Below are 12,975 nucleotides of genomic sequence, written 5' to 3'. Positions count from 1 at the left end.
ATAATCCATGTCTGAATGAAGAGCAGATGTTCCTCAGCCATGTGCCCCTCTAATGTTGAACGGTTCTGTATTTAGTAAACAGGTCCCTCTTGTTCTGTGATGGCAGGTTTGAATTAAAGGGCAATGTTGAGTTGCTCTCAAATCCGATCCCCTGTAGAGTGGTATTGTGCCTCCAATGTCTCCGGAGAGATTGGAGATCGGAAGATAAGAGAGAAGGATAAGCCTGGCTGTCTGGTACAGTCTCCCAGTCCCTGGCTGGCCCCAGACGTTCAGGGCTTTGGGCCTCTCCTTTTTCCCCGTGTTGGAGCACGATGCGCCACAGAATCCCTCTTCGCATGGAGGGAGAGGCTTTTTAATGCCTTGGTAATTTGAGGGTACGAAGTCAGACAAGATCGTGTCAAATATCAGTTTGATCTCAAAGGCTGTAATCCATGAGATTAGGCAGGGGATTACGTGTATGATCACAGCACTTGGTCGTTACGCCCTGCTATAGAGACCCCCTCCTCCTTCCGATAAGGTTGCACCGTAGTTTCTTCCCCAGGCTTTTCAGGCCTTTGTGTGTTTGTCCAAGAACTATACAATCAGGAACTATATAACTCCTGTTGAGACACATACATACAAAGTATTAATCCACCCATTGTAAAATTACAGTCTCTCTCGATCTCTCTGTTTTACTCTGAGAAGTGAATGGATTTATCCTTGGATGTAATGATCGAAATCCACTATTAAGGAAAAGGTCAGCTCAGCAGATTGGTTGAGCAGAGGAAGGATATATACAGTGGGGAAAAAAAGTATTTAGTCAGCCACCAATTGTGTAAGTTCTCCCACTTAAAAAGATGAGAGAGGCCTGTAATTTTCATCATAGGTACACGTCAACTATGACAGACAAATTGAGAAAAAAAAATCATAAAAATCACATTGTAGGATTTTTTATGAATTTATTTGCAAATTATAGTGGAAAATAAGTATTTGGTCACCTACAAACAAGCAAGATTTCTGGCTCTCACAGACCTGTAACTTCTTCTTTAAGAGGCTCCTCTGTCCTCCACTCGTTACCTGTATTAATGGCACCTGTTTGAACTTGTTATCAGTATAAAAGACACCTGTCCACAACCTCAAACAGTCACACTCCAAACCCCACTATGGCCAAGACCAAAGAGCTGTCAAAGGACACCAGAAACAACATTGTAGACCTGCACCAGGCTGGGAAGACTGAATCTGCAATAGGTAAGCAGCTTGGTTTGAAGAAATCAACTGTGGGAGCAAATATTAGGAAATGGAAGACATACAAGGCCACTGATAATCTCCCTCGATCTGGGGCTCCACACAAGATCTCACCCCGTGGGGTCAAAATGATCACAAGAACGGTGAGCAAAAATCCCAGAACCACACGGGGGGACCTAGTGAATGACCTGCAGAGAGCTGGGACCAAAGTAACAAAGCCTACCATCAGTAACACACTACGCCGCCAGGGACTCAAATCCTGCAGTGCCAGACGTGTCCCCCTGCTTAAGCCAGTACATGACCAGGCCCATCTGAAGTTTGCTAGAGTGCATTTGGATGATCCAGAAGAGGATTGGGAGAATGTCATATGGTCAGATGAAACCAAAATATAACTTTTTGGTAAAAACTCAACTCGTCGTGTTTGGAGGACAAAGAATGCTGAGTTGCATCCAAAGAACACCATACCTACTGTGAAGCATGGGGGTGGAAACATCATGCTTTGGGGCTGTTTTTCTGCAAAGGGACCAGGACGACTGATCCGTGTAAAGGAAAGAATGAATGGGGCCATGTATCGTGAGATTTTGAGTGAAAACCTCCTTCCATCAGCAAGGGCATTGAAGATGAAACGTGGCTGGGTCTTTCAGCATGACAATGATCCCAAACACACCGCCGGGCAACGAAGGAGTGGCTTCGTAAGAAGCATTTCAAGGTCCTGGAGTGGCCTTGCCAGTCTCCAGATCTCAACCCCATAGAAAATCTTTGGAGGGGAGTTGAAAGTCCGTGTTGCCCAGCGACAGCCCCCAAAACATCATTGCTCTAGAGGAGATCTGCATGGAGGATTGGGCCAAAATACCAGCAACAGTGTGTGAAAACCTTGTGAAGACTTACAGAAAACGTTTGACCTGTGTCATTGCCAACAAAGGGTATATAACAAAGTATTGAGAAACTTTTGTTATTGACCAAATACTTATTTTCCACCATAATTTGCAAATAAATTCATAAAAAATCCTACAATGTGATTTTCTGGATTTTCTTTTCTCATTTTATCTGTCATAGTTGACGTGTACCTATGATGAAAATTACAGGCCTCATCTTTTGAAGTGGGAGAACTTGCACAATTGGTGGCTGACTAAATACTTTTTTTCCCCACTGTATCTTGGTCTGGGAAATGCATGAAGATTGTCAGTGTCTGAATGGTAAGATGGTGACTGATTTGAGGATCAGGAGGAAACGGTCAGTCAGAGCAGTAGATAAGTCTGTGACCTTCGGAAGTCAGCTGTTTGGCTGTCGTTTGACTGCAGTTAGCCTCATCTCAATAGGTTTTCAGGCTCTGGGTTCTTCCAAGCCTGTAATTGTCTTGATAGAATGCTCTCAAGGCACCTTTCAGCTCTAGCTGCAGAGAGCTGCATCTACCTGTGCTGCCGAGACTGGCCTGACCTTTCATGGCTGAACAACCCCCAAAGAGCCTGCTGACACTGAACTATTCAGGGTCACGTCATGATTGTAACCTCTCTCTTCACACTCTCCACTCACCCGGGGAGTGGTTTTGCCAATGCGTTGCTTCCTGCTACATTCCTGTTATTTTAGCGGCCACAAGTTTGGATTGGTTTCATGCCTTCTCGGATAGCAGGCATTCCTTCCCTTTTCTAAAGAAAGGTATATTTTTGGTATCTTATGCCTGTTTGATTTCGTACGCAAGTACAGTTTTTTGACTGGAGGCAGGTGGTTTCCATGGTACACAGGAAAACGTATAAAAACATGACACCTCATCCGGCCGGAACGTTTCATCATATTGGATGAAGTTAGGAATTCCTATCAGTTGAATATGCGATTATGACATATGAATTCATAGCCTGTAGTTTTTGAGAACTCTCAAAGGTTTACCTTAAACGTTTTTTTTTAATCATGACTCTTTTCCCCAGTGAGACATCTCTTTTGGAAACATTAACTAATATACCAAGCTGTCTGACAGCTGCAAGCCCCGACCGGCCAAGCGGCCTGAAAATGATCTTTGTGCTATGGATTTCAGGGTGCCAGTTTGACAAGGCTTTGCGCATTATCAAAAATAACAACTGTTTGCGATGCCTGCTGCGGTCTGAGGAGCCTGGAGACCTTGATGTGAACCCTTGTGAAGTAGCGGCAGGGCTTTTCACGCTAGCGTTTTATCCATTTGGCCCATTAACCACTATACAGAGACATCCATCACGCCCAGCCTCTGCCCTGACTGCTAAAGAAGCACCCTGGTGTCTCTGGGGAGATCAGGGGAAAGGAGAGACGAGCACCGCCTGCCCCAGAAAGACACAAAACATGAGGGAAAGCAGGGATGGAGGGAGGGAGGGAGGGAGCGGCCTGGTTCTATTTTATCTCCACCCTGTAATTCCACAGAACTACCCAGTTTGCGTCCAGAGCGTTCCGTTGACTTCTTAGAACAAGTCTGCATCTATGTAGTGTGTAGTGAGTTAAGCACAGTCAGTAGCCTAGTACACCACAGCACGCACTCCAGCCCATTCCTGATCAAGGGAGGTGTGTGTGTGTGTGTGTGTGTGTGTTAATGATTTAGCCTACTACATGAGTACAGGGAGAAGCTCCATTGACAGTAAGTCAACACTACTCTGTTTCTGCCCTCAGGGCTCAGGGTTGTACATTATGTTTTTACCCCATGCATACCTTTACACAGGACCAACAGAATTGAACCAAAAAGCTTTTTTCTTCCCCCTCAGGGACAATTTATCACCTACTTTGACACTCCGAGACACTTCTGCCTGTTGTAAAACTTGAGCAATGGGACCCTCCGGGCCTGTTACTTCGGCAGTTAATTTGCTGTTGAAGGTGGCAATCTGGATCTCTTAAAAGCTTGTAAGCCGCGTTTGTTGATGTTAGACATTTTCACCTGAAGAAACCCATCTTAATGATCCAAGTTACATGTTGTTAAGTCATGAACATTTCAGCTAGTTCTGAAGACCAGTGGGTATGTCCACTCCCTTTTTCAAATAGCAGTATTATAATTTAAGAGGAGGGATAGAGCGGGGTCGCTGTTGCCTTAGTGTGGTGTTTTTCCTCATTCCTCCCTGAAGGATGAGTGATGGGAAGAAGTTTACTGAGGACATACGCTAGTAGTGTGTCCCATGTGTGAACCTTCCCCTACTCCGGCTGCTCTCATCCACGGGTGAGGGAGTTGGGGGGTGAGAGGGAATTGGGGGGTGAGGCAGCTGACTCCCGTACCTGCGCGGGCGGATAATAAGAGGGGTGAGCTCCCAGTGCCCCTGCTCCAGACCCTGCTTTATACTGTATGGCCCCTGAGCATGAGGCAAAGCAAAGCCCATAAAGGTACCCACCCAAGATCAAAGAGCCATACTATCCTATAAACCAGGATCAAAGCTGGATCTGAACAGCACTCTGTCATAACTTCAAATTAGGTTGCTCTTTTTTCTTCTTCTGGTGGAGGGAACAGTTGGTGAGGCTTCAGTTGGATAAAGGAGGGCTGAGGCTGGCTGGCTGGCTGGGGCTGGTTGGTATTATCTCCACCCTCTGGGGCTCTAGGCCTGCACTACAGGTCCTCCCACGGCTGACTCGGCTCCCTGGGGGAATAGGCATAATGGAAGATTTGATAAAATTTGTGTAATGCTTTATAAATAGTTGTTAGCATGTAATATGAGCCCTTATAACAACCTATCCAAGTGGTATATAAGATCAGGGCACAATCGCTCACTCATGTATGTACAGAATTGCATGGTATATTAAGTTTATAATGGACCTTCATCTAGATGGTTCCTATAGGTACACTTCGCTACAGTCAGTGCTACTCCCCTCTCATTTGTTCTTATTGTCTTGAGAATACACTGTTTATTTTTCATCCTGGATTTAATGAATATTCACACATTTACATGAAAATGCATGCAGCTCAGCGTACTGATGTCACTCTGATGTACTATAGATGTGAGGGTTCCTATGAATCACTTTGCTTTGTCTCTTATTTTCTCCTGCCTCCGTGCACTTGGTGAACTTAGCTAACGGTTGGAATTTTCCAGATCGGCCGGCCCCCTCCTCACACTCACTCTCTCAGCCCAGGGACTCCATCACTGGCCTCTAACTGGCGCTCAGCCTCACAGTCCCAACAGCCCTTGGCCCTGGTCTGCAGCTCACCAGACGGCTGTGTCACCAGACACCTCTAAGATGTCACAGCGCCGTCTCGCCAAACCCTCTTTGTCAAGAGCTGCGGTTAGAGCTGGAGAGCTTTCAGACACTGGACTTAGATGGCCTGGAGAGAGCCGAGAAGATGGATAGAGTAGTGTAAAGAGGATGTCTGGGGAGAAGGAGATGGAAAGGGTGAAAAATGTATCTCTTTACACAAAAAATACCCTGATATTTCTAAGATCAGTCCCAGGGCGACAAACGGTAGCATGCTGGATCAGAGACCCAGGCAGGAGCTGGAGGCACTGCTGTGCTTGCAACTGGATATTGTGGATAAACAGAGGAATATGTGGGGCTGGGCTTTTTAAATTAGTTTACCTTTCTGTCTAGACATGTATGCACCTTATCACATAAGTCTTAATGGAGGGTGTACCTTGACATTGGGCCAAATGATGAGGGGGAGGTTTAGTCTCAAAATGGCCACCACAGCAGGCAGGGCAACTCTAGCCTGGTTACCATTCTGTTTAAACTGTTTAGTCAGCATGACAACTGCAACAGAGTTGGCTAAAGCAGTAACAGTGTGTCAACTAGGGGTGGGCAGCTCACGTCAATCATGCTAAACTTCCAGATCTCCTTACCAGGCAGCTTCCAGGACTTAAGTTGTTTGACGTCTTCATAAAGGCACTGGGAGAGAAGATGACTGGTCAGCACAGCTGCCTGCCGTTGGTTCCGCTCCTTGACTTTGTGCAGTAGAGGAATCCCGGTCATGCAAGCAGCAAATGGGAACACAGTCTCCCGTCTTGCGGTAGCCCAGTCCTCCAAGTCTGACGGCGGATGTTGGACGTAATGGGTTGGGGCTGGTTGTGGCTGGCAGCTGAAAGCCATTGGTTCCACTGCTGGAGGTCATGTGGAGCCTCTAGTTCTGAATGTGTTCAGCAACAGTGACTTAGACCTGTTGTTCTGCCGTAGGAATAGCCCAACATACAACACACTCATCTAGTACTGCCTCCCGTTGAATCTGTGTCAAGACTGACATGACATCAATAATATGAGATTTGTGATTATTCATTAGCATTAGTATTGGTGGTATTATGTAGGAATTGGGGTTGGGCGACATTAAGATGGCATAGTCTATCGACGGTGATTGACAGCTATTGTCAATGGTGACGACATTGTGATGTGACAGATGATGGTTTAGCCTATATGAACTTGACTGCCAGCCCGCAGTAAAGAACGGAGTCTCACAGCACACAGCAGGGCAGCACACAAGTGACATTCCTAGTAGTTTGCCTGTTCCTATTTGCTATAGCCTATTTCAATAAATATTTGATACAGAACGCAAGAGAGAAATGTAGGCCAGACAGATCGGAGAATTCCACCAAAATGTCCAGTCAGAAAATATTGTCTCTCTCGCTGTCGGATACATGGGATTTAGTCTATAGCATACATATATATATATATACACACACACACACACACACACACAGTGGGGAGAACAAGTATTTGATACACTGCCGATTTTGCAGGTTTTCCTACTTACAAAGCATGTAGAGGTCTGTAATTTTTATCATAGGTACACTTCAACTGTGAGAGACGGAATCTAAAACAAAAATCCAGAAAATCTCATTGTATGATTTTTAAGTAATTAATTTGCATTTTATTGCATGACATAACTATTTGATCACCTACCAACCAGTAAGAATTCCGGCTCTCACAGACCTGTTAGTTTTTCTTTAAGAAGCCCTCCTGTTCTCCACTCATTACCTGTATTAACTGCACCTGTTTGAACTTGTTACCTGTATAAAAGACACCTGTCCACACACTCAATCAAACAGACTCCAACCTCTCCACAATGGCCAAGACCAGAGAGCTGTGTAAGGACATCAGGGATAAAATTCTAGACCTGCACAAGGCTGGGATGGGCTACAGGACAATAGGCAAGCAGCTTGGTGAGAAGGCAACAACTGTTGGCGCAATTATTAGAAAATGGAAGAAGTTCAAGAAGACGGTCAATCACCCTTGGTCTGGGGCTCCATGCAAGATCTCACCTCGTGGGGCATCAATGATCATGAGGAAGGTGAGGGATCAGCCCAGAACTACACGGCAGAACCTGGTCAATGACCTGAAGAGAGCTGGGACCACAGTCTCAAAGAAAACCATTAGTAACACACTACGTCGTCATGGATTAAAATCCTGCAGCGCACGCAAGGTCCCCCTGCTCAAGCCAGCGCATGTCCTGGCCCGTCTGAAGTTTGCCAATGACCATCTGGATGATCCAGAGGAGGAATGGGAGAAGATCATGTGGTCTGATGAGACAAAAATAGAGCTTTTTGGTCCACTCGCCAAGTTTGGAGGAAGAAGAAGGATGAGTACAACCCCCAAGAACACCATCCCAACCGTGAAGCATGGAAGGGGAAACATCATTCTTTGGGGATGCTTTTCTGCAAAGGGGACAGGACGACTGCACCGTATTGAGGGGAGGATGGATGGGGCCATGTATCGCGAGATCTTGGCCAACAACCTCCTTCCCTCAGTAAGAGCATTGAAGATGGGTCGTGGCTGGGTCTTCCAGCAATGACAACGACCCGAAACACACAGCCAGGGCAACTAAGGAGTGGCTCCGTAAGAAGCATCTCAAGGACCTGGAGTGGCCTAGCCAGTCTCCAGACCTGAACCCAATAGAAAATCTTTGGAGGGAGCTGAAAGTCCATATTGCCCAGCGACAGCCCCCGAAACCTGAAGGATCTGGAGAAGGTCTGTATGGAGGAGTGGGGCCAAAATCCCTGCTGCAGTGTGTGCAAACCTGGTCAAGACCTACAGGAAACGTATGATCTCTGTAATTGCAAACAAAGGTTTCTGTACCAAATATTAAGTTCTGCTTTTCTGATGTATCAAATACTTATGTCATGCAATAAAATGCAAATTAATTACTTAAAAATCATACAATGTGATATTCTGGATTTTTGTTTTAGATTCCGTCTCTCACAGTTGATGTGTACCTATGATAAAAAATTACAGACCTCTACATGCTTTATAAGTAGGAAAACCTGCAAAATCGGCAGTGTATCAAATACTTGTTCTCCCCACTGTATATATATAACGTACACTCCTTAACTATCTTATGTTTTAGATGTAAAAAAAAATAAAAAATTGAGTAATATTTAGAGAGAACAAACAAAATCAATAGCCTATAGAAAAATCGAATGACAAGTTGAATCAAGTTTAAGCTTAAGAAATAACTTATGCAGGCCTCCAAGCGAGGTTGAAAACCAAATGGCCAATAACCCATCCTCATTCCTCCTACTGGCCTATCATAAAGGCTTTAAGACAAGTTAAAGTTATGAACAGTAGCTTATTTCCCAAATATTCTAGGCTACAAAGGTGTTCTCCTAAGGTTGTGGCTTTCAAAAATAATAATAATGAAAGTCTATAGCCTAAGCCAAGGCATAGGGTATTCTCAATCACCGGTTTATGATATTATTTTATTAGGCAAATTAAGCTATTATTATCCAGTTCTAAAGACGGTAGACTGCTTCTATCCAGCCCAAGATGTCACTACGGTAAGACCGCCCGTTCCTTATCAGACAGTTACTGCTTCATCACAGCGCGCCCACACACACACACACACACACACACACACACACACACACACACACACACACACACACACCTGCTCCATGCTGCAGCTCCTCCACCAGAAAGGAATATTAGATAAGATTTGCCTGCACTTAGCCTCTGCCCAGGCTTTCAACAACATTAACTTTTGTCATGATTCATCCAGTTGCGTTCGATTTTTGCATTATAGCCTAACTGTCGTTTTAGCTGAATTGTTATTTTTCCTTTTTTAAATACAAATTGGGTTGGCCAATAGGGGGCGAAATGGCAGCGTATATCAATGTTTTATGGGTACATAATCACGATAGGAAAAAGGTTGACATCGCCCAACCCTAGTAAGAGTTATTGCTAAAACCGCTTAAAATGTTAATCACGGACCTAGCCTATTTAGCAAACATCTGAAGAACACCATAAGTGACTAGGCCTTTGTTAAATAATTCATGACACGTAGACAGTCATTATTGGCATAGTGACTCGTGTATTGCTTAATTCGCCCTGCTCGGACTAGTTGACAAAGATGTCTGTTGGTTAGCGCAGTGCAGGGTTGGTGATGGCATGTGCAATACCCTCACATTCCTTGGATTGTGGTTCTGAAGCCCCTGGACTCAGGGGGTTAAGATGGTTGCTATGAAGAGAGAGAGGCCACAGGGTAATAAAGACATCTATTGGACAGCTTGTAACTATTGGCTACAGTGTTGAAATCCGGCCTGTTTGCCTGGAATTTGTACACGCCCATATTTCAATCCGAAGAATGTGGAGATGGAGGTGTGGCCTCCAGACCAAATGCACTGGTGGATGTAGCTGTCCATGTCCCTTCTACACATACACATTGCGCTTAGACTTAATATACAGCAATAATCTCTTATTCAGACTCACATTTTCTCATACACGCTTGCATTCAGAGGCCTTGTTACCTCCAAATAAACCCTATCAGAGACCTGTGTTGTGTAACTAACTTGTAAGTACAGTGTTACAGTATTATTTCTTACAAGCTTGTATGTACCTATAATCTATTTAAGGTATACAGTGGAAGTTGATGAGCCCTGACTTAAAGGGATGCTTCTGGATTTTGTCAATGATGCCCTTTATCTACTTCCCCATTGTCCGATGAACTCGGCGATACCATTTTTATGTCTCTGCGGCCAGTATGAAGGAAGTTGGAGGTAGTTTTGCGAACCAGTGCTAACTAGCGTTAGCACAATGAGATACTATATACTAGTATCTCATTGTAGAACTTCCCCAAAATTCCGAAGTATCCCTTTAAGTGCATGCTGGTGGCTACTCCCTAATGATCAATATTGATTTTTTATACTCAACATTTCACTACAATATGTAATGCGTCATGCTGATATTTGGATTCCACCCTCAAGCCAATCTTACAATTCCATCGCTTGAATGAGCCTCTAATTGTGTGCAGTGTTCCAGTGAGTTTTAATCACAGGAGCGAATAATTGAGAGTTGACAGTAATTGCTCTTGCCCTGACTTGAACGCTTCATGCAGCCCCTGATTCCAGAAATATCTGGCGTGTCTGTTAGCAGTTTTCCCCCCTCAGCTCTGTGACCCCTGACCCCTCTCGCCTCCCTTCACTCCACCACATGTCAACATGGCCGCCGCGGCCTGACCCAGCCACTGCTCCACAGTTACTTTATTTGTTAACCCAGTGATCCATAAACAGTCCCTTTTCGGGTAAATAGAATAACATTTAGGAAGGGTAACTGTTGTAAGTTTGTGGAAGAAATGTGGGGGGTTTGTGTGACTGGGATCAGAGGAGTGGAGGAAACCAGACTCTGGTTTGTCATCCTGCTGGATTTAGAGAATGTGTGATCATCAGTCAACGGATTTCTCCTCCCTCTGCTGCCTCCTTTAAGATTAGTATTTTTTTTTTTTTAAAGGACATTGGTCTGCGTTTCTTCACATTGCTACTGTCATTGACAGATTGGATGAAAGATAATTGAGACACAAAGCTTACCTTTTGAATACCAACTTCAATTCATAATCAAGCCCTATACTTTTTTGAAAGAGGAAAAAAAAAACATTTTAAAGTTTGCTTCGTGTGAAAGACATAGTATCTGAGGATTCTGATGTCTGTCGTAAATCCACAGTATAGTATAGTCCCCTGTTTAATACATATTCTTATTTGTCTGAAATGCAATCATGGTTGGGAAAGTTGCAAACAGATCCAAAACAGATCTTGCAGATAAATAGGCAGCAGGGCTCTTTTTGATGGCTCCTCGACTAAAGATGTTTTATGAATCCAGTCCAACTATTTCCAATAACTCTACTTCATTCTGGACCATAATATCTCCGTCCTGAATTCCGCCGTTCAAGGCCCCTACATGGAAACTAATGGACAGCACAGAAAAGCAATAAATTAAGTTACTGATTTTTCCTTGGCAATCAATGCTAACTTAAGGTAGAGGGGATGTGTTTTTCATTAGGCATTGTTGGTTAGTATCAGGCTCTCACGTTTTAAAGGTGAATCACTGGCAATTTTTCTTGAATGCAAAAGTATATCAAGGAGTCTCACTCCATTTCTATGTGGTAGTGTTAATGGGACTCATCTGGTCTAGAATATGCAAATTGTTCAAAGCCAGTGCCATACAACATCTGGTTGTTGTATTGACATGTCCAGCTAACTTTAAAGGGTATTTACTGCCTCCAGAAGTTATTAGTGGTGAAAAATTCCTGCCAATAGCTTTTGTTCATCTCTGCCTCACTGTGCAATGGCAACCACTAATTATAGCATTCCATTGATTCCCTTTTAAAGGGAAGAAGGAAAAATACAGCCATCTCTTTGCCCCTTGGCCATATTGCTCCAATCACGCTGAGATATCCTGTGTGCGTGCACTGTGATTGGCAGAGGCAGAGGATCGTCTGAGTCCAGTTCCTGTTTGGGGAAACTGATTTCCTTGTTTTAGTTTCTTGTGTGTAATCTTACGTAGTCCCTGATGTGGGCTGTGAGGTCTGTGCCAAATTGTGACAGTGATAGTGCAATACTCATGCAGGTTGCAGTGAATAGAATGTGGATAAACCTATCAAGGTTGCAGTAGAATTCATGATGTCCTTCCTTGTACATAAAGTTAGGACAGTCTGTCCATTTCTACAGATTTCTTAGTCACAGCTGTGTGTATGTGTTCACGTGAGTCTGCCCCCGTCTCCTCTCTCTGTCATTTGCTGTCAGTATGAGCATTGAGTGTATATATGGCATATGAAGACATCTCCAACCCACCCCTCCCACCTCTAGTCTCCCCCCTGCTCTCACCCTTCTGGCCTTGCGCTTATCTGTACCGGGCCTTTGTGATCCGGTGGCCATATCTGATTCCCTCTGACTCGTGCTTGCACTCGGCGTCCCGGAGGCGTCCCACTGCTCTGGGAAGGTGCTGATGGGAAGTCCAGACAAATCCGGAGCAGCTGAAAGCTTCATATGGCAATGGGGAAGCCCAGTGCAGATCCTCTCCGTCTATGTTTATGGCACAGGAGACATCACCACTAATGGGACTCTAGTCCTCTAAAGCTTTTAGCTAAGCTTTACAGATTCTTCATGCACTGCAGCAGTGTGTGGGGTTTTTGTAGATTGGAAACACAAAGCCGACCTAAAGAAAGAGATTGACATTGATTTTCGTCTTGTCTAAAACAATTAGCGTCAGAGATTCTTCATTCACTTGCACATCTGTGCATGGTTTTTGAATATATTACCTAAAGAACAATTCATTGGTATTTTTTAAATTAAAATTAAAAGTTACCCTCAGGGGAATGCAACCTCTTTTTGGTTATGTTAGTTTGAATACAGCGAGTTGTTCCCCAGAAGGTGTGTGCTGCATTGCTGCTCAAAAACATTTCATGAAAAAACATGTTCCCCCTGCACGGATGCCGAGGCAAATCTGGTTTTGATTGGCTGTTGCTTTGACTCGTAAATGTAAACCTGATTTATCTCCCTTTGTTTTGCAGCCCTGCAAGGCCTTTTCGGTTCCCCAAAAGGTAAGACCTGCCAAAGATAATTCCCT

At 44.3% G+C, this 12,975-nt stretch overlaps 1 protein-coding gene across 2 annotated transcripts in view; it reads left to right on the top strand.

Moving 5' to 3' along the window:
• Window positions 1-12,975, top strand: part of LOC121552190 (protein dispatched homolog 1) — a 92,156-nt gene that overhangs the window by 73,038 nt on the left and 6,143 nt on the right. For both annotated transcript variants that reach the window (XM_041864914.1, XM_041864913.1), the window contains one exon: window positions 12,920-12,949. In XM_041864914.1, the coding sequence (XP_041720848.1) occupies window positions 12,920-12,949 (30 nt within the window). The remainder of the gene's footprint in view (window positions 1-12,919; window positions 12,950-12,975) is intronic.

The sequence above is a fragment of the Coregonus clupeaformis genome, chromosome 36, assembly GCF_020615455.1.
Source record: "Coregonus clupeaformis isolate EN_2021a chromosome 36, ASM2061545v1, whole genome shotgun sequence".
NCBI lineage: Eukaryota > Metazoa > Chordata > Actinopteri > Salmoniformes > Salmonidae > Coregonus > Coregonus clupeaformis.
Note: the sequence above shows the minus strand (reverse complement) of the source record. Positions and strands in the feature narration are given on the sequence as shown.